General features: G+C 41.0%; 1 protein-coding gene and 1 pseudogene across 1 annotated transcript in view; one reads left to right on the top strand and one right to left on the bottom strand.

Moving 5' to 3' along the window:
* The window catches only part of mapk8ip2 (mitogen-activated protein kinase 8 interacting protein 2), a 186397-nt gene that overhangs the window by 52940 nt on the left and 110681 nt on the right, over positions 1-22776 (bottom strand). Inside the window, exon 2 of the mRNA XM_060922899.1 lies at positions 187-292. Coding sequence (XP_060778882.1) covers positions 187-292 — 106 coding nt within the window. The remainder of the gene's footprint in view (positions 1-186; positions 293-22776) is intronic.
* The window catches only part of LOC132887334 (uncharacterized), a 52918-nt pseudogene continuing 50498 nt past the window's right edge, over positions 20357-22776 (top strand).

Consider the following 22776-nt stretch of genomic DNA (forward strand, 5'->3'; position numbering starts at 1 on the left):
TTTGCTCAGGGCAGCAGGGCACAACTTTTCCTCACTAAGCATCATTCTCTATCTCTTACCGTTCTGGATCTATAGGGTACGGTGATCAGACGTCCCGGTTTGTAACAGCTAGCACAAATTACTGTGACTTTAGTCACATTATTATTATTATTATTATTATTATGAATAGAAGAGAAGATGATTTACTTTTTCATAAGGATCAGAGTCGTAGTTGAGGCCGATGCCACAGTCATCTGTGATCTCGGACAGATCTTCATCATCAAACTCCTCCAGACTGATGTCATGCGCAGCCCTGCAGAAAGGTGAAAAGAAGATAAGGTCTTTTACTTGACTGAGTTCTTTAATTACACATTACAAAAGTTACTTTTACAACTCCAAACAGGCCGTGCAGAGTTCGGGTTACGTAACATATTCCCATTATATTATACAGACCATTTGTATACAGTAATATAAAAGAAACTAATCTACTAATATTATGTGCATGTATTCTGTTCTTGAAAGGACTGTTATCACATTCTGTCAGCTATGACAACCTTGCGACAATGCCAAAGTCACTTAACCACACAGTGAAACAATGTGAATACACATACGGTCAGGTCAAAGCCAAACTAAGCATTCAGGACTAACACTCCGTAACTGACCAGAACACAAAAAGTACATGACTTCTCCATCATTTCCTCCAATCAAATATCTATTACTCGGAATCCAAGTCGTTTTCAACAGTCTCACTCATTCAGGGTTACTGTTAGGTGATGGTTATATGGGTTAACATGCTGCTAAACGAGGACATCGTCTGTGTGATGGCTCGGGGCAATAGTAGAAAGCACTGAGCTACAGTAACTGCTCTGATACAGATCACATGAGTTCTACCCCATTCCGTTGAGAGGAATGCTGCAATGCAGCTTTTCACATCCCGGACGACTCAGGCACAAAACCCTTCCCTCGAAAAAGAGAGGGATATATACTCTATATCCATAATTATTGGCACCCCTTGTAAACATTAGTAAAAGGATTAGAAAAAATCCACCTTTTGGTGAAGTTGCGTCATCTCACGCTGAAAAAATTAGTCAAATCCAACCTTTGATTGAAATAAATTTATTCAGAGATAAACAAATCCCTAATCAAGAAATAACAAGATGAACTGTGAGGTACTGCTCACTTACGTATCCCCCCGCTCTTGCTTATCTCAGAATGCAAGCAATCGAAGGAATAGGACACTTATTATGAATGTTGACTTCAACAATTAATTAACCCTGAAACAAGTAAGTAAAGAGCAGTGTTCTCCCCAGGGATTTCAAATAGCGTCCTGGTAAACTGTCATTGTGAAATAGCATTTTGCTTCTTCAAATAGCATCAAAATCCCCCATATACGTTTCGTAAATAAATTAAGTTGGTAAACAGGAAGTCGATGTGCGCAGGCCTGAAAATGGTATACATGGCATATAGAACCCCAAGCTGAAGCTCGGCACTAAATATAATCTCATCTCATTATCTCTAGCCACTTTATCCTGTTCTACAGGGTCGCAGGCAAGCTGGAGCCTATCCCAGCTGACTACGGGCAAAAGGCGGGATACACCCTGGACAAGTCGCCAGGTCATCACAGGGCTGACACATAGACAACCATTCATACTCACATTCACAGTCAATTTAGAGTCACCAGTTAACCTAACCTGCTTGTCTTTGGGGGAAACCAGAGCACCCAGAGGAAACCCATGTGGACAACACACAAACTCCGCACAGAAAGGCCCTCGTTGGCCACGAACCCGGATCTTCTTGCTGTGAGGCGGCAGCGCTAACCACTACACCACCATGCCGCCCATTACTAAATATCAAACAGTTGTGATTTGTAGTTGCTGAGAAAATAATTACGAACATTTTGTAAATCCACGCTATATATTTCGTAAACGCATTAAGTTGGTAAACAGGAAGTTGATGTGCAACAGACCTGAAAACAGTACACACGGTATAGAACCCCAAGCTGAAGCTCAGTACCAAATATCAAGCAGTTGTGACTTGTAGTTGTTGAGAAAAATGTTATGAAAATTTTGTAAATCCACCCTATATGTTTCATAAATACATTCAGTCGGTAAACAGGAAGTTGATGTGCGACAAACCTAAAAATGGTATACACAGTATAGAACCCCAAGCTGAAGTTTGGTACCAAGTACCAAGTGGCTATGATTTGTGGTTGCTGAAAAAAAAGGGTGTTTCAGATGGACAGAAATACGGAGGTATGGACGGCCGGACAGAGGTAAACCAGTATTACCCCCCCCCCCCCTTCGGAGCAGGGGTATAATAATTATTTTCAACAAAAACACATGTGCCAGTATTACTGACACCCCTGGAAATTACAGTGAACACAATCTACATGAAGCATGTTTCGTATTTAAATTATACATGTTTGAGTTGAGGGTGGCACGGTGGTGTAGTGGTTAGCGCTGTCGCCTCACAGCAAGAAGGTCTGGGTTCGAGCCCCGTGGCCGACAAGGGCCTTTCTGTGCGGAGTTTGCATGTTCTTCCCGTGTCCGCGTGGGTTTCCTCCGGGTGCTCCGGTTTCCCCCACAGTCCAAAGACATGCAGGTTAGGATAACTGGTGACTCTAAATTGACCGTAGGTGTGAATGTGAGTGTGAATGGTTGTCTGTGTCTATGTGTCAGCCCTGTGATGACCTGGAGACTTGTCCAGGGTGTACCCCGCCTTTCGCCCGTAGTCAGCTGGGATAGGCTCCAGCTTGCCTGCGACCCTGTAGAACAGGATAAAACAGCTAGAGATAATGAGATGAGATGAGATGTTTGAGTTGATTGGAGTGTGTAGGAACCTTCAAGCTGTAATCCATAACTTCCTGATTAACTGGGGAACAAATATGAGGTGACACAGAGGCCAAATTCCCTTAGTCATCCATCAACATGGGAAAGATAAGAGAACATACACACCAAATGAGGGAGAAGTGTGTTGACCTTCATAAGTCAGGGAATGGGTATAAAATAAAAACTACTTGCCTGAAAATGTCCATTTCTACTGTTCGGGCAATAATAATAATAATAATAAAGTGGACACCAATTGGAACTGTTACAAACTTGCCTGGAAGAGGACACAAGTTTATTTTGCACCATGTAGAGAGCGGAGGATGCTAAGAGAGGCAAAAAAATCCCTAAGGATCACTGTTGGTGAATTACAAGAAAAGTAAAATCTTAGGGTTTCCAAGAGATTATTTGGAAGGTCTGCCAGAAAAAAAAGCCTTTTCTGTCAGTTAACCACAAACGTAAGCACCTGAAGTTTGTTAAACACGACTACAAGTTTGACGAGAACCATGTTCCATGGTCCGATGTAACAATAATGGAGCATTTTGGCAATAAACACTCAAGGTGGGTTTGGCGTAAAAAGAAGGAAGCCTATCATGAAAAGAACCCGATCCCAACTGCATAATATGGTGGAGGTTCTGTGATGTTTTGGGGCTGGATTTCCTCCAAAGGCCCTGGGAACCTTGTTAGGGTACATGGCATCATGGACTCCGTTTTTACCAGAACATTTTAAGTCAAAATCTGGCTGTCTCTGCCAGGAAACTAAAACTGGGTTATCATTGGATCTTCCAGCAGGACAATGATCTGAAGCATATGTCCAAATCAACACAAAAATGGTTCGCTGAGCACAGAATCCAGCTTCTGCCATGGCCATCTCAGTCCCCTGACCTGAACCCCAGTGAAAACCTGTGGAGCGAGCTGAAGAGGAGAGAGCACAAGAGAGAGCGAAGACCCTGGATGATCTGGAGAGATTGTGTAAAGAGGAATGTTCTCAGATGCTCCGTGCTGTTTTACTGGCAAAGGGAGGTTGTACAAAGTACGGTATTAAATGGAGGGGTGCCAATAATAGTGGTGCATGTGTTATTGTTGAAAATAATTATTTCTTGATTAGTGATTTGGTGGCTTTTTTTTCTGAATAAATTTATTTCAATCAAAGGTTGGATTTTTCTCATTTTTTTTCAAGCGACTTCACCAAAAGGTGGATTTTTTTTCTAACCCTTTTTACTCATCTTTACAATGGGGTCCAATAATTGTGGACGGCTCTGTATACATATGTAGCTTACTGCCTGGAAACATCTTACTTTGAATTAAAATGGTTTTCAATCTGCAGCATTAAGTACAACCCCGATTCCAAAAAAGTTGGGACAAAGTACAAAATTGTAAATAAAAACGGAATGCAATGATGTGGAAGTTTCAAAATTCTCATCTCATCTCTCATCTCATTATCTCTAGCCACTTTATCCTGTTCTACAGGGTCGCAGGCAAGCTGGAGCCTATCCCAGCTGACTACGGGCGAAAGGCGGGGTGCACCCTGGACAAGTCGCCAGGTCATCACAGGGCTGACACATAGACACACACAACTATTCACACTCACATTCACACCTACGCTCAATTTAGAGTCACCAGTTAACCTAACCTGCATGTCTTTGGACTGTGGGGGAAACCGGAGCACCCGGAGGAAACCCACGCGGACACAGGGAGAACATGCAAACTCCGCACAGAAAGGCCCTCGCCGGCCACAGGGCTCGAACCCAGAACCTTCTTGCTGTGAGGCGACAGCGCTAACCACTACACCACCGTGCCGCCCCAGTTTCAAAATTCCATATTTTATTCAGAATAGAACATAGATGACATATCAAATGTTTAAACTGAGAAAATGTATCATTTAAAGAGAAAAATTAGGTGATTTTAAATTTCATGACAACAACACATCTCAAAAAAGTTGGGACAAGGCCATGTTTACCACTGTGAGACATCCCCTTTTCTCTTTACAACAGTCTGTAAACGTCTGGGGACTGAGGAGACAAGTTGCTCAAGTTTAGGGATAGGAATGTTAACCCATTCTTGTCTAATGTAGGATTCTAGTTGCTCAACTGTCTTAGGTCTTTTTTGTCGTATCTTCCGTTTTATGTTGCGCCAAATGTTTTCTATGGGTGAAAGATCTGGACTGCAGGCTGGCCAGTTCAGTACCCGGACCCTTCTTCTACGCAGCCATGATGCTGTAATTGATGCAGTATGTGGTTTGGCATTGTCATGTTGGACAATGCAAGGTCTTCCCTGAAAGAGACGTCGTCTGGATGGGAGCATATGTTGGTCTAGTATTTAGCACTGATGGTGTCTTTCCAGATGTGTAAGCTGCCCATGCCACACGCACTAATGCAACCCCATACCATCAGAGATGCAGGCTTCTGAACTGAGCGCTGATAACAACTTGGGTCGTCCTTCTCCTCTTTAGTCCGAATGACACGGCGTCCCTGATTTCCATAAAGAACTTCAAATTTTGATTCCTCTGACCACAGAACAGTTTTCCACTTTGCCAAATTTCATTTATTTATAATAATTCTTGAATCTAGTTTTTAATGAAAAATAAAATTGGAAATGGATTTTTGTCAATGGATCAGATTTCCTTTTTAACCATAATATACACCAGCCATTTTATTAGGAACACATGTCCACCTGCTCATTCATGCAATTGTCTACCAATCACCTTCAGTGCACTGCATAAAATCATGCAGATAGTGGACGGGTTGTTTTGACTATTTCAGAAACTGCTAATCTCCTGGGATTTACATGCAGTGGTCTCGAGAGTTTACATACACTGGTGTGAAAAACAAACTAGATAGAACTCGACGCCAACGGCGTCGATGGGGATGCCTCCGCCTGGTAGACTACACGCCTTATTAAGTTGTGATTTGGGGATGGACACTTGACCTCACAGTAATCTTGACCTGTGACCTTTTAACCTCAAAATCTAATCAGTTAATGTTTGTCCCCAAATGCACAAATGGTGAAAGTTTGGTGAAATTCCTTTCATCTGCCTTGGAGATATTGTGTTCACAAGGTTTTCGGACAGACATTTCACCTCACAGTGACCTTGACCTTAGATCTTTTGATCTCAAAATCTAATCATTTCATCTTTGTCCCAAAGTGCACAAATAGTGAAAGTTTGGTGAAATTCCTTTCATTAGCCTTTGAGATATGGCGTTCACAAGGTTTCGGGACGGACGGACGCATGCACGGACAGACGGACGCATGGACAGATGGACAACCCGAAAACATAATGCCTCCTGCACCTTAAGGTGGCGGAGGCATAAAAACATCCAGTGAGTATCAGTTCTGCAGACTAATCTCCAACCCCAATTCCAAAAAAGTTGGGACACTGCGTAAAACATAAATAAAAAAACAGAATGTGAAGATTTGTAAATCATGGAAACCCTATATTTCATTGAAAATAGTACAAAGATGACATATCAAATGTCAAAACTGAGAAATGTTATTGTTTTTTGAAAAATATATGCTCATTTTGAATTTGATGTCAGCAACACGTTTCAGAAAAGTTGGCACGGGGCAACAAAAGACTGAAAAAGTTGTGTAATGCTAAAAAAAAAACTAATTTGGTTAATTGGCAGCAGGTCAGTTACATGATTGGGTATAAAAAGAGCATCCCAGAGAGGCTGAGTCTCAAGTAAAGATGGGGAGGGGTTCACCGCCCTGTGAAAGACTGCGTAGGCAAACAGTGCAACAATTTAAGAATAACATTCCTCAATGTAAAATTGCAAAGAATTTGAGGATCACATCATCTATGGTACATAATATCATTAAAAGATTAAGAGAATCTGGAGAAATCTCTGTATGCAAGAGACGAGGCTGAAAACTGACATTGGATGCCTGTGATCTTCAGGCCCTCAGGTGACACTGCATTAAAAGCAGACATGTGTCTGTAGTGGAAATCACTGTATGGGCTCAGGAGCACTTCAGAAAACCATCTTCTGTGAAAACAGTTCATTACTGCATCCATAAATGCAAGTTAAAACCAGATAGAAACAATATCCAGAAACACCGCCACCTTCTCTGGGCCTGAGCTCTTTTACGATGGACTGAGGTGAAGTGGAAAATTATCCCGAGGTCTGATGAAATTTTCTAAAAGTAGAAATTCTTTTAGAAATCATGGACACCACATCCTCCAGGCTAAAGAGGAGAGGGACCATCCGGCTTGTGCACAGTTCAAAAGTCAGCATCTGTGATGGTATGAGAGTGCATTAGTGCACATGACATGGGTAGCTTGTACATCTGGAAAGGCATCATTAATGCTGAATGATATAAACACTTTTCAGAGCAATATGCTGCCATCCAGACAAAATATTTTTCAGGGAAGGCCTTCCTTCTTTCAGCAAGACAATGCAAAACTACTTTCTGCACATATTAAAACTGCATGGCTCCATCGTAAAAGAGTCCAGGTGCTAAACTGGCCTGCCTGCAGTCCAGACCTGTCTCCCATTTAAAACATTTGGCACATTATGAAGCGCGAAATACGACAAAGGAGACCCCAAACTGTTGAGCAACTGAAATTGTACATCAGGCAAGAATGGGACAGCACTTCTCTTTCAAAACTATAGCAATTGGTCTTCTCAGTTCCCAAATGTTTACAGAGTGTTGTTAAAAGTAGAGGTGATGCAATGCAGTGGTAAACACGCCCCTGTCCCAACTTTTTTGAAATGTGTTGCTGACATCAAATTCAAAATGAACATATATTTTTCAAAAAACAATAAAATTTCTCAGTTTCAACATTTGATATGTTGTCCTTGTACTATTTTCAATGAAATATAGCGATTCCATGATTTGCAAATTTTACACAGTGTCCCAACATTTTTGGAATTATGGTTGTGCTTTGTTGATGAAAGAGATTAGGAAAAAATAGCCTGATTGGTTTGAGCTAACATACAGGCTATGCTAATTCACATAACCACGCTTTACGTCTGTAGTGAGCAGAAAAACATCTCAGAATGCATAACACATTGAACTTTGAGGTGGATGGGCTACAGCAGCAGAAGACCACACTGGGTTCCACTCCTGTCACCCAAGAACAGGAATCGGAGGTTACAGTTGGCACAGCATCACCAAAATTGGAGAGTTCATGACTGGAAAAAACTTCACCTTGTCTGATAGTTTTGATTTTTTTCTGCGACATGTAGATTGTAGGGTCAGAATTTGGCATCAACAGCAGGAATTGAGGCTACTGGTTATGGTGTAGCGGTGTGGGGAATGTTTTCTTAGTACACAATCAAACCCAGAATACCAATCAAATATTGTTTGAAGGCCGTAACCTAGAACATGACAATGAATCCAGCGTACCCATTATCAGATCTGACTCCAATAGATCACTGATAGGATGTGGTAGAATGGGAGATTCACAGTATGAATATGCAACTGACAAACCTGCAGCAGTCATGAGAACATGGACCACAATTTTAAAGGAGTATTTAAGATTCCTTTAACACCTTCTGAAATCCAAGCCAGGAAGGATTGAAGCTCTTCTGAGAACAAAGCAGGGTCCTTTCCAGTATTACTATGGTGTTACTAATAAAGTGTCCAGTGAGTGTAAAGTGTACATACACCATATGGCCAAAAGTATGTAGCCACCTGACCATCACACCCAAATGGGGCCTTCCCTAAACTGTTGCCACAAAGTTGGAAGGACACAATTCTCTGGAATGTTTTTGTATGTTAGAGCATAAAAGCGATTAACCAGGAAATTCTGAAATTACAGGGTTATGAAATGTCATCATTATACATTAATACAAGATGTTCTAGATTAAAAAAAATTAAGCGGACTTCAGCTTAAAAAACATGTTAAAGTTGTAACAGTCTGTTGGACCATTTCCCCGGGCATGGCCATACTGGATTAGCCAGATACATGGATGTATTAGGAGACGAAAACGAGGGTGGCGCTGCGTGACGTAGGATTTCGCACAGCTTCCTCATTCCATCCTTGATCTGAGACGTTTGGCCGAGTGGCTTCATCAAGTAAAGCAAGAAAACTTTACTCCTGGGAAAAGCAGCAAATTGTGCAGTGAGCATTTTACAGAAGATTGTTTTGTGGAGGATTTGTATGAAAAAATCACTGGGAAGAAGCGAGACACGAGGCAGAAACAACAACTAAAGCCAGACGTGATCCTGACTTTGTTTCACCACAAAACACTGACACTGGCAGCACGATAGCAGACCGCTGTGTCACGCATCAAACAGATTGAAGATCAGAAGGTATTTTTTTTTAATAAAGAGGCAATACTTTATTTTGATTCCTTTTCTAATACTGCATTGCCATAAGTTTTGTAGAGAAATGCACACAAATTGACCGAGAAGGCACACTAGACCATAATATTATACTATAGTATAATATTATATATATTGTCATCATATCACTTATAGTATATTGTTATCATATCGCTTATCCTCCATGTATTACGCCACTCTCCCCAGTGGAGAATGAGCGTGCAATATTGTTATAATATTGCACGTTGTCAAGACAACACGATGTCACATGCAAAGATCCAATGACAAAACATTTTCTGCTGCGCATGCGCACAATCATTTCTTTGTCGGCCAGGAGAGAGAGAAGACGGGGTTAATTCAGTGTTCTGTTTAAGCATGAAATATATAAACTGAAAGTAAAGACGTGCTGAACACCTGAAAGGCTACCAAAACTTCATTATATATTCTTCACGCATATTTACAAGAGAAAAACATACCAACGGACATCGAAAAACTGGAAAAGAGACACGTTGGAGATGTAAAACTTCCACACTAGTGAGTGACTATGACAGTTTGCTCACAAAAATGGCCGCGAGGTTTGCTTCATTAAAAGCTGTGCTCGCGGAGAATAACATCACGCACGATGGAGTTATGGTGGCTTTCATGACAAAAAATAGCCTCGTCTACTTTCATCACTTTAGTGGTTATATCGTTAAGAACAAATTAAACATGCAGCTTTTTTTATAAAGGACAGACATAAAGATTGACTTTTAGCTCAATTTGTTTATTTGCGAGATATTTTGTTTAAGATTTCCCTTCAGTGGAACTAAGGAGCAGCATGACAATGCCACTGTCCACAAAGTGAGTTCCATGAAGACATGAATAAGAAGACAAAGTAACTCTATAATTGGTGACCGTTCTCAAAACTACTCCTACTCATCACAATAGCTGCACTATGCTATCTTGTCTTGTCTTAAAGTTTGAATATAGTTGGCATGTTTTTCCAATCATGAACACTGACCCCAGTTCCTGCTTGGAGAACAGGAGACTGGCTAGTACACTTAGTACTATAGTATTCATGTATAGTTGCACCAGTTGCTAGTCTATTACAGCCAGGTGACCTGAATCACAGAATCTTCACAGAATCTATCCACACCACCAACAATTCAGAGGCAGTAGCAGGAAGTTTTGGATGGGGGGAATGATGTGGTGCGCCAAATCTGGGGGGTCCAGGGGCATGCCCCCCCCCACGAAATTTTGGAAATTTTAACCCTCTAAAACGCTATTTCCCGCATTTTGAGAGGCAAATTTTGGTGGAGAAAAGCTAAGTTTAATGTCTCTATTAGAGTACATGTAGTCCATGTATTTTTTTTTCTATATGAAACAGAACCAATGATACTATAATGTAATTACATCTACTTAGTATAGTTGAGAGGATAACACCCTCTTACCATGGGTTTGGTACTTTCTACTGTGTTTACATGTGAGTAAATACACATACAACCTTCAAATGTACCTTGCTTAATTGAAGGAACCAAAGTAGCGTATTCTCTCGTCATTGAAAGATGTGAAGGCAGCAGCAATCGGGGTCAAGTTCATGGTATCCATGATATCTTTATGTACATGTAGCAGTGTACAGTTGTTGTTCAGTCATCAAAGACCGAAGGTATGTCAACACCCTTTTCAAGACGGAGAAAGCTCTTTCAGATGTTGCGGATGCCACTGGGGCGCTGGGATGAAGGGACGCAGCAGGATTTAATAAGGGAAAACAAAGGCGTGCAGCAGGCTGTTTATTCACACTACTCTCTCCTTTTCTTCCTTGTAAATAGTCAAAGGACTCCCATCGCAATTTGGGGGGGGACATAGCCCCTCCAACATACAACCCCGATTCCAAAAAAGTTGGGACAAAGTACAAATTGTAAATAAAAACGGAATGCAATGATGTGGAAGTTTCAAAATTCCATATTTTATTCAGAACAGAACATAGATGACATATCAAATGTTTAAACTGAGAAAATGTATCATTTAAAGAGAAAAATTAGGTGATTTTAAATTTCATGACAACAACACATCTCAAAAAAGTTGGGACAAGGCCATGTTTACCACTGTGAGACATCCCCTTTTCTCTTTACAACAGTCTGTAAACGTCTGGGGACTGAGGAGACAAGTTGCTCAAGTTTAGGGATAGGAATGTTAACCCATTCTTGTCTAATGTAGGATTCTAGTTGCTCAACTGTCTTAGGGCTTTTTTGCCGTATCTTCCGTTTTATGATGCGCCAAATGTTTTTTATGGGTGAAAGATCTGGACTGCAGGCTGGCCAGTTCAGTACACCAGCCCCTTCTTCTACGCAGCCATGATGCTGTAATTGATGCACTATGTGGTTTGGCATTGTCATGTTGGAAAATGCAAGGTCTTCCCTGAAAGAGACGTCGTCTGGATGGGAGCATATGTTGCTCTAGAACCTGGATATACCTTTCAGCATTGATGGTGTCTTTCCAGATGTGTAAGCTGCCCATGCCACACGCACTAATGCAACCCCATACCATCAGAGATGCAGGCTTCTGAACTGAGCGCTGATAACAACTTGGGTTGTCTTTCTCCTCTTTAGTCCGAATGACACGGCGTCCCTGATTTCCATAAAGAACTTCAAATTTTGATTTGTCTAACCACAGAACAGTTTTCCACTTTGCCACAGTCCATTTTAAATGAGCCTTGGCCCTGAGAAGCCGTCTGCGCTTCTGGATCATGTTTAGATACGGCTTCTTCTTTGAACTACAGAGTTTTAGCTGGCAACAGCAGATGGCACGGTGAATTGTGTTCACAGATAATGTTCTCTGGAAATATTCCTGAGCCCATTTTGTGATTTCCAATACAGAAGCATGCCTGTATGTGATGCAGTGCTGTCTAAGGGCCCGAAGATCACGGGCACCCAGTATGGTTTTCTGGCCTTGACCCTTACACACAGAGATTCTTCCAGGTTCTCTGAATCTTTTGATGATATTATGCACTGTAGATGATGATATGTTCAAACTCTTTGCAATTTTACACTGTTGAACTCCTTTCTGATATTGCTCCACTATTTGTCAGCGCAGAATTAGGGGGATTGGTGATCCTCTTCCCATCTTTACTTCTGAGAGCCGCTGCCACTCCAAGATGCTCTTTTTATACCCAGTCATGTTAATGACCTATTGCCAATTGACCTAATGAGTTGCAATTTGGTCCTCCAGCTGTTCCTTTTTTGTACCTTTAACTTTTCCAGCCTCTTATTGCCCCTGTCCCAACTTTTTTGAGATGTGTTGCTGTCATGAAATTTCAAATGAGCCAATATTTGGCATGACATTTCAAAATATCTCACTTTCGACATTTGATATGTTGTCTATGTTCTATTGTGAATACAATATCAGTTTTTAAGATTTGTAAATTATTGCATTCCATTTTTATTTACAATTTGTTCTTTGTCCCAACTTTTTTGGAATTGGGGTTGTAATTTGGGGGGGGGGGGTTTGCCCCCCGCTGCCGCCACTTTACTCTGACCTTCACCATCAGTGGAGTTACTTTCTCTGTGGGTCCCCCTGACTACATCCAGGTGAGTTCCTCTAACTTTTGGTACACCAACACGTTCTTGGAAATACTGTATATTACAATACTGAGGAATTCCAAAGCCTAAATATTTTGTGTTTTAACAGAAGGACAAGACCTACTCCAACTACATGTCCACTCAGAACAACCAGCTTCAGTGATGTCTTCTTCAGGGTCTACTAGTCTGTGTCCGAGTGCAGAAACAACCAAGTGGGCTTTGCCAAGGCTGTTTAAACATCACTACTAACACTCCACAGACATCTCAACATCTCTAATGGAAACCAGAGTCTCCTTAGCATCATCAATGCCTGTATTAATAACATGGACATTGGAAGATATCTAGGGTAGACTGTCCATCCATCCATCCATCCATCCATCCATCCATCCATCCATCCATCCATTATCTGTAGCCACTTATCCTGTCCTACAGGGTCGCAGGCAAGCTGGAGCCTATCCCAGCTGACTATGGGCGAGAGGTGGGGTACTGGACAAGTTGCCAGGTCATCACAGGTAGGGTAGACTGCAATTAGCCAAAAATAAGTTTGTGGACATGTTTCTCCCCTTTTTCGCCATTTTAAATCACTTGTCAATTATGAGCATTTACAGTGTTGTGATTATTTGGGCAAAATATCTCTAGTTCTGATTCTATGTAAAAGCATTCATGACCTCTTTAAGGCTCATGATACTTCTAGTAGATGGAATACCAGCATTTATCTGGCTTTTCATCAGGTTGGTCTGGTTTCAGTTGAACCACATGCTGGGGCTTTTGAATGTCTGTTTGTTGTTATACTCACTTCAAATCTGGCTGAGATGTGACCTAGACATCACAGGATGTCCATCCAAGTAAACGATCTTACTAAAGCCTCTAAATTCATCTAAAATTCTAAGATTCACTGTCTCTACAAGTTTTCTTGAGGCTACGTTTCGGACCAAAGAACACCAAATGTATCCTTACTTCAGCATGTTAATAGGATATCTACAATACATACAGCAAGTAAGACTATCAATGCCATGTTAGTGGTTTTACTGCTCCAAAAAAATGTTTATACAACCCCGATTCCAAAAAAGTTGGAACAAAGTACAAATTGTAAATAAAATTGGAATGCAATGATGTGGAAGTTTCAAAATTCCATATTTTATTCAGAATAGAACATAGATGACATATCAAATGTTTAAACTGAGAAAATGTATCATTTAAAGAGAAAAATTAGGTGATTTTAAATTTCATGACAACAACACATCTTAAAAAAGTTGGGACAAGGCCATTGTGTAACCACAGAACAGTTTTCCACTTTGCCACAGTCCATTTTAAATGAGCCTTGGCCCAGAGAAGACGTCTGCGCTTCTGGATCATGTTTAGATACGGCTTCTTCTTTGAACTATAGAGTTTTAGCTGGCAACAGCAGATGGCACGGTGAATTGTGTTCACAGATAATGTTCTCTGGAAATATTCCTGAGCCCATTTTGTGATTTCCAATACAGAAGCATGCCTGTATGTGATGCAGTGCCGTCTAAGGGCCCGAAGATCACGGGCACCCAGTATGGTTTTCTGGCCTTGACCCTTATGCACAGAGATTCTTCCAGATTCTCTGAATCTTTTGATGATATTATGCACTGTAGATGATGATATGTTCAAACTCTTTGCAATTTTACACTGTCGAACTCCTTTCTGATATTGCTCCACTATTTGTCGGTGCAGAATTAGGGGGATTGGTGATCCTCTTCCCATCTTTACTTCTGAGAGCCGCTGCCACTCCAAGATGCTCTTTTTATACCCAGTCATGTTAATGACCTATTGCTAATTGACCTAATGAGTTGCAATTTGGTCCTCCAGCTGTTCCTTTTTTGTACCTTTAACTTTTCCAGCCTCTTATTGCCCCTGTCCCAACTTTTTTGAGATGTGTTGCTGTCATGAAATTTCAAATGAGCCAATATTTGGCATGACATTTCAAAATATCTCACTTTCGACATTTGATATGTTGTCTATGTTCTACTGTGAATACAATATCAGTTTTTGAGATTTGTAAATTATTGCATTCCGTTTTTATTTACAATTTGTACTTTGTCTCAACTTTTTTGGAATCGGGGTTGTATTTTGTAATACTTGGCAGTGAAATCCTAACCTTGAGTTTTCTGAAAAGCAGTGAGAATATTACAGGCTTGTCACAGATTCCTTCATCCTCGCTCCTTATCTTCATTCCCATAATAATGCAGCAATCTGTGGGATCCAAGCATCCTTTGCCAATATCACAACAGTGACTAGTTCTTGCCAAATTACATGGAACAACAAAGAGACCACAGATGAACATACCATTCAAATTTCATGATGGTAGCTCAACGGTAACCATGTTACTGTTTTGCTGCAGAAATCTGAGTGGCTGATAGTGGCTATATTTTTATGTAACCAAATTCTCCAGTTATAGATTAAATCAATCAATCAATCAATCAATCAATCAATCAATCAATCAATCAATCAATAGATAATGGCTAAAGAAGCCATAAAGAAGAATCACATGAGAAAAGAAGTTTCATTATAAACCTTATATTACAAGCAATATCAGTGCCATGGCCTAATGGTTAGAGAAGCAGCTTTGGGCCCAAAAGGTTGCTGGTTTGATTCCCTGGACCAGCAGGAATGGCTGAAGTGCCCTTGAGAAAGGCACCTAACCCCCAACTGCTCCCCAGGCTGCTCCGAGTATGTTGTATGTCACTCTGGATAAGAGCGTCTGCTAAATTCCTGTATTTATGGAAGTGCAAAAACATGAGTAGAAACCCCCTAGTGGCTGATTTGAGTGAGGCTGCAAAAGTCCCAAACTGGACCTAGCAGTTTTGTAAAGATGGCTCAAATGGTAACCCTATGAAATCTGATTAGAAAAATGGAGGCCATATTTTGTAGTGAGTCTTTTGACATAAATTTTATGAACATATTACAAAATATATCTACTGTATCTTAGGACTAGTTTGCAAAAGAATCATATTTTGCAGACTATGCAAATTAGCTCAAAATGGAAATGGCTGGAGCCAAATCATTCTTGAAGCTTTTTTGTCTGGTTGAACCCAAGGAATCAGAAAAGAATTTTTATGGTATGGCTTCATAAAATACAGCCCAAAACATCTCACTTGCCTCTAGATGATTTATATTAGAGAAGAAGAAGAAGAAGAAGAAGAGGAAACAACAGGGTTCCAGCACCTTGTTCATGGACCCCTAATGATATTACACACAGAGAACCAGACCTCCAGTGACCTTAAAAACTCATTTAATTATTTATTTTTTATTTCTTTCATGCCAGTCATAGCAAGACACTAGCATCCCCACATGTGAACATAAATGAACTTCAATACATTCTGTGTGATGAGAGCTCCTACATCCTTACACCGCATTTATTTTACTGATCAGAGATTAAATCTTTCCAGAAACACAGCTACTGAGCTGCACTGCGTGCTTGTAGGGTGGGGTTTTGTGCATCAGACATCATGCCTAGCATGCAGCAGGAAAGTGAGCATGTATAAAAGCTTTTGCGCATGAGAACATTACACAGTCGGGTACAGTAGGAGTCCATTTCTGTCACCCAAGGTACAATCTACATTAATATACCCTCTCAGGCTCATTATTGGACTTCAAGGTAACTATGTGGACTTTGTTAGGGTCAAAAAGATACATATATGTTCCCAATCAGTATATAAAGGGTACAAATAAGTACTTTAGAGGGTACTGCCCCAGCAACAAGCTGTTGTAACCTTAAAGGTACAATGATGTACGAGAGTGCCCTCACTCACCAGTGTCTACGCTTTTCAAGTTAATTAAAGTAAAACTGCTCTGGCCTAAAATTAAAAAGAAAAAAAGAAGTAATTTGGAATATTTATTTTATCATTAATCTGACAATTTGTGTTTAAACAAACAGGAGAACAAGTTAAAAAGGTAAAATGTGCCATTTTTGATATCCATCCATCCATCCATCCATCCATCCTGTACAGGGTCGCAGGCAAGCTGGAGCCTATCCCAGCTGACTACGGGCGAAAAGCGGGGTACACCCTGGACAAGTCGCCAGGTCATCGCAGGGCTGACACATAGACAACCATTCACACTCACATTCACACCTACGGTCAATTTAGAGTCACCAGTTAGCCTAACCTGCATGTCTTCGGACTGTGGGGGAAACCGGAGCACCCGGAGGAAACCCACGCGGACACGGGGAGAACATGCAAACTCCGCACAGAAAGGCCCTCGCCGGTCATGGGGCTCGAACCCAGAACCTTCTTGCTGTGAGGCAACAGTGCTAACCACTACATCACCCCCATCTTTGATATCATCTCATCTCATTATCTCTAGCCGCTTTATCCTGTTCTACAGGGTCGCAGGCAAGCTGGAGTCTATCCCAGCTGACTACGGGCGAAAGGCGGGGTACACCCTGGACAAGTCGCCAGGTCATCACAGGGCTATCTTTGATATCAATTTGCTATTATTATTATTAGTAGTAGTAGTAGTATAAATAATAATAAAATTATATAATTTTAAAAGTGGCCGCCCTATTATTGGGAGGTTACAGGTTCAGCTCCCAGTGATGCCACAGCCATCCATGGTAAGGACTTCAAGAGAGCATACTGTAATTAACCCTGCTCTCTGGGTAGGTGGGAGGGATGACATTAGTCGCTCTGCCCTGTCAATCAGAGTGACACTAGCCAATCACTGGCGTATGTCTATTATTTTACACTGCAAAAAATGATATCTTAACAAGTGAAAATATCTTGAAAATAGTAGAAACGATCGAGCATTTCCTATTCAAAGAATACAAGACACCAATTCTGAGATTATGAAACCTAGTTCTAGATTGCGCCCAAGTTATTCTAAGATATCTTATCACGTAAAAATACCTGTCCATGCAGCAAGATAATTTCACTGGTATTAAGTAATTTTCTCCTCAAATTCAGTTTTCAGTTTTTTTGCAGTGTAGATAGTGCTTTCTTCCGAGTGTGTTATGTGTTCAGCTGTCCTGTGACACGGCACGAGTTCAAAAAGGTGTGGTTCAGGTGTTCTGGCGGAAGTGCGTGTGATAGGAGAGAGCGAGCTAGAGGGTGGTAATTGGCAAAAAAAAAAAAGAGATGTAAGTAAACTAAAATAACTTTTGGTTTTGTGTTGCTATAATTTTCCCTTACGAAGTAGAGAAACAACATTTTTCAGCGAGAAGTTTAATCAGAGCTAAGAAATGTTACATTGATTGCAGTGATCTAGATAAAGCTCTTATGTAATCCAAAGAAAGCTTAACATAACTATTTTCCACTGAGATATGGAAAAGTTGTGAAAATGACCTCGTACTGAGAAGCACTCGGTCCACAGTGAGCTCTATTCTTGTATTACGCTAGAATGACACACAGCTCTCGTGTCACAAAAAAAAAAAAAACAGTCATTTCCATTTTTCTTCACATTTTCAAAGAAAGTTTTTTCATACCCTTTCCTTGCTCTAGATTTTGACATGCCACTTTCTTGTGCCACTGTTTATACAAAAATACACTGTTTTATTTAAACATTCGATGCAACTATAAATGGATTAAAAAAGCAAGATTTGTCATTCATGAATAAATTAAAAGTTTAAATGTGTATGGGGGGGGGGACACTTCAGGAAATACTGTTAGAGGAAAATGATCAGTGGGGTAGTAAATGTACCTCTACATTACATCAAGCTACATCAGAGCACCAAGTCATGGATTATTTTCCCATAACAGCATGACCCCAAATGTTTTATTCCTCACTTAATAAATGGCAAAATTAGAATAGTTTATGCAGGGGATCAGACTTTCTTACTCTACAACAGTACATAGGACTTGTACGTAATATTCCGATTCTTGGGTACATTTTCAGAGAGACTGCACTGGCGAGGGGACCATATCTACAATGGTGCTTGAAAGTTTGTGAACCCGATAGAATTTTCTATATTTCTGCATAAATATGACCTAAAACATCATCAGATTTTCACACAAGTCCTAAAAGTAGATAAAGAGAACCCAGTTAAACAAATGAGACAAAAATATTAGACTTGGTCATTTATTTATTGAGGAAAATGATCTAATATTACATATCTGTGAGTGGCAAAAGTATGTGAACCTCTAGGATTAGCAGTTAATTTGAAGGTGAAATTAGAGTCAGGTGTTTTCAATCAGTGGGACGACAATCAGGTGTGAGTGGGCACCCTGTTTTATTTAAAGAACAGGGATCTATCAAAGTCTGATCTTCACAACACATGTTTGTGGAAGTGTATCATGGCACGAACAAAGGAGATTTCTGAGGACCTCAGAAAAAGTGTTGTTGATGCTCATCAGGCTGGAAAATGTTACAAAACCATCTCTAAAGAGTTTGGAGTCCACCAATCCACAGTCAGACAGATTGTGTACAAATGGAGGAAATTCAAGACCATTGTTACCCTCCCCAGGAGTGGTCGACCAACAAAGATCACTCCAAGAGCAAGGCGTATAATAGTCAGCAAGGTCACAAAGGACCTCAGGGTAACTTCTAAGCAACTGAAGGCCTCTCTCACATTGGCTAATGTTAATGTTCATGAGTCCTCCATCAGGAGAACACTGAACAACAATGGTGCGCATGGCAGGGTTACAAGGAGAAAGCCACTGCTCTCCAAAAAGAACATTGCTGCTTGTCTGCAGTTTGCTAAAGATCACGTGGACAAGCCAGAAGGCTATTGGAAAAATGTTTTGTGGATGGATGAGACCAAAATGGAACTTTTTTGGTTTAAATGAGAAGCGTTATGTTTGGAGAAAGGAAAACACTGCATTCCAGCATAAGAACCTTATCCCATCTGTGAAACTTGGTGTTGATAGTATCATGGTTTGGGCCTGTTTTGCTGCATCTGGGCCAGGATGGCTTGCCATCATTGATGGAACAATGAATTCTGAATTATACCAGCGAATTCTAAAGAAAAATGTCAGGACATCTGTCCATGAACTGAATCTCAAGAGAAGGTGGGTCATACAACAAGACAACGACCCTAAGCACATACGGCGTTCTACCAAAGAATGGTTAAAGAAGAATAAAGTTGATGTTTTGGAATGGCCAAGTCAAAGTCCTGACCTAAATCCAATCGAAATGTTGTGGAAGGACCTGAAGCAAGCAGTTCATGTGAGGAAACCCACCAACATCCCAGAGTTGAAGCTGTTCTGTACGGAGGAATGGGCTAAAATTCCTCCAAGCCGGTGTGCAGGACTGATCAACAGTTACCGGAAACGTTTAGTTGCAGTTATTGCTGCACAAGGGGGTCACACCAGATACTGAAAGCAAAGGTTCACATACTTTTGCCACTCACAGATATGTAATATTGGATCATTTTCCTCAATAAATAAATGACCAAGTATAATATTGTTGTCTCATTTTGTTTAACTGGGTTCTCTTTATCTACTTTTAGGACTTGTGTGAAAATCTGATGATGTTTTAGGTCATATTTATGCAGAAATATAGAAAATTCTAAAGGGTTCACAAACTTTCAAGCACCATTGTAAGATGCATTTGATTTATTGTTTTTAGTGCTTTGTCTTTGAGAGTCTACTTAATTACTATACTGGTGCGTATCTTGTGCGTCTTATCAGTATTATCATGAATTATTTGGAAAGTGTATACAGCTTGTGGATAAAAGAATATGCAGCTGGTGCGTGTATAAAAAGGCATTGCGATGTGGATGGTCTATGTGTTCGTTTAGGTAAACGGAGGACAAGAATCACCATGAAGAGCTTCATCGTCTTAATGGCTTGCTTCATCCTGTCAGAGGCAGCCATCAAGTAAGCTCTATGTGTTTGAAATTTGGTTCAGCATTCTTCAAACTTTTCATTTTTACCCACAGGTCTTCATGTGTTTTAAGGTGTTGATTTTACGATGTTTAGCCAAGGCTTTTTTGTCCTCTGTGCAGGGTTCCGCTGATAAAGGGTAAGTCCATCAGAGAGCGTCTGAGGGAGAAGGGCATCCATCTGCCCCGCACTGATCCAGCTCTTAAATATCAGCCGCGTGACATCCTGGCCACTTCCACCATAACTCCCATTACAAACTATGCTGATGTAAGTCAAATCCCAACCTTATTTCTTAAACCAGATGAAGTATTCATCTAATCAGCTTAACGCTTGTGTTTCAGATATACTACTATGGCGTGATCAGCGTAGGGACACCACCCCAGTCCTTCCAAGTGCTCTTTGACACAGGCTCTTCCAATCTGTGGATCAACTCTGTGTACTGCAGCACCCAGGCATGTGGTAAGTTTGTCTCTATACACTCTAACAGTGGTGCATTCCTGCATTAGAAACACTGATACCAAGGTTCATAGCCGTGAGATTTGCAGACAGAGCAAATAACAAAGCTGTGGCTTTTCTCCCTTCAGCTGCACACCCCAAGTTCAACCCTCAGCAGTCTTCCACCTACCAGAGCTCCACCTCCCAAACCTTCTCCCTGCCCTACGGATTTGGAACGATCAGTATTGTCTTTGGTTATGACACTGTCACTGTGAGTGTTGTATTTTGTTTTATAGAGAAACCTAAACGTGACAGCTGGTCTATGTTCCATGCTAAATGTTGTACACACTGTCAGAGACAAAGGGGCACATTTAGATCAGTATCAAAAATAAAGTGCAGGATTATTATAGATTTTTTTTTCATTATTTTTATTATCATCAGCACAGACACTAATCTGATTAAAAGCAGTGCGATGGTATAAAGGGTCTGGGTTAAAATAAGCACAATACAAAAGGTGTGTTTCGGTGATATCCAATCAAATTATCTTCTCTCATTCTTTTTAAGAAATGAATATATGTACCAGGGACTCAACGGAGTGACATTTTCATTATGATGTAGATGTTTATTCATAGATTTTGCATTGATATTTAAGAGGTAAATGTGATCTGATTGACTTGTCATGCCCTTTTGTTGGTGTGTGAGCCTCTAGAACACAGCACTAATGGCCCTGTCACACTATAGCGTTTTGTTCGACGTTTGGTTGCGTTTTTAAAAATTTGAGAAACGCCGGGGAACGTCGACGTTCTTCAAATTAAGTTTCTAGGTCAACGATGTCTTGTAACGCTTGGGTAACGCTCAGCCAACGTTCCCTCAGTGTCAGGCGACGTTTGTGGTCCAAAATAGCAGCAAAACCTAGCGTTCTCATAGCGTCCACAGCGCTTTGATAGCGTTATCATAGCGTTTGGGTAGCGTCTGCCTTGCGTCCAGGTAATGTTCTGGACGTTACACAGACGCTGGAAAAATTCAGAACGCTGACAGACGTTAGAAAGATGTTGAAAGAACGTTACATGAGCGTTAAGAACGCTCGGCGAACGCTGATGAACGCTGAAAAACGTTGGCGACACGCTGGACAGACGTTCGATGGACGTTACACAGGCATTAGGCAAGCGTTACCCAAGCGCTAGGCACGCGCTGGACACTCGACCCTGATGGGCCGGCGTCCGCCTAGCATCCAGGGAACGTCCTGACTTTCGAGTAACGTTCGAGTAACACCCGCAAACTTTCGTGTAACGTTCCTCTAACGTGTAAGTAGCGTTTTGATAGAACGTCCTGAATTTTTGTGCACACCCAAAACTATTTTTCACCCTCAGCGTTCGCCGACGTCCCTCGACGTTCCCCAACGTTTGCCGACGCTCGTCTAACTTTCTTGTAACTTTTTTCTAACGTTCTCGACGTTCCTCTGCGTTTCGCAACACGTTACTCGAACGCTGGTGAGAACGTCGTAGTGTGACAGGGCACTAAGGAGAGATTCTCCTTTTTTCCCTTTCATTAGCTATCTGGCATCCAAGTCCCTAACCAGGTAATCGGTCTGAGCACCAATGAGCCAAGCCACACCTTTTTGATGGCTCCATTTGATGGGATTCTTGGATTGGCCTACCAGTCTATTTCCGTTGGCAATGCCATGCCCCTCATGGACAACATGATGCAGCAGGGTCTCCTCGAACAAAACTTGTTTGGAGTCTATCTGAGCTAGTAAGCAAGAGATCTTTGACATAAATGAAAGACAAAAAGCACTACAGCATTAAAGCTATACTGCCTTTCAGAGTTTTCAAGTTTAGGTCATAAAAATAATTTTCCCTGACACCTAATTATTTTTGTTTAGTGGACCGAAAGCTACTGAATTCGAATCACAGACTTCCAATT

The sequence above is a fragment of the Neoarius graeffei genome, chromosome 6 (genome assembly GCF_027579695.1).
Source record: "Neoarius graeffei isolate fNeoGra1 chromosome 6, fNeoGra1.pri, whole genome shotgun sequence".
Lineage (NCBI taxonomy): Eukaryota > Metazoa > Chordata > Actinopteri > Siluriformes > Ariidae > Neoarius > Neoarius graeffei.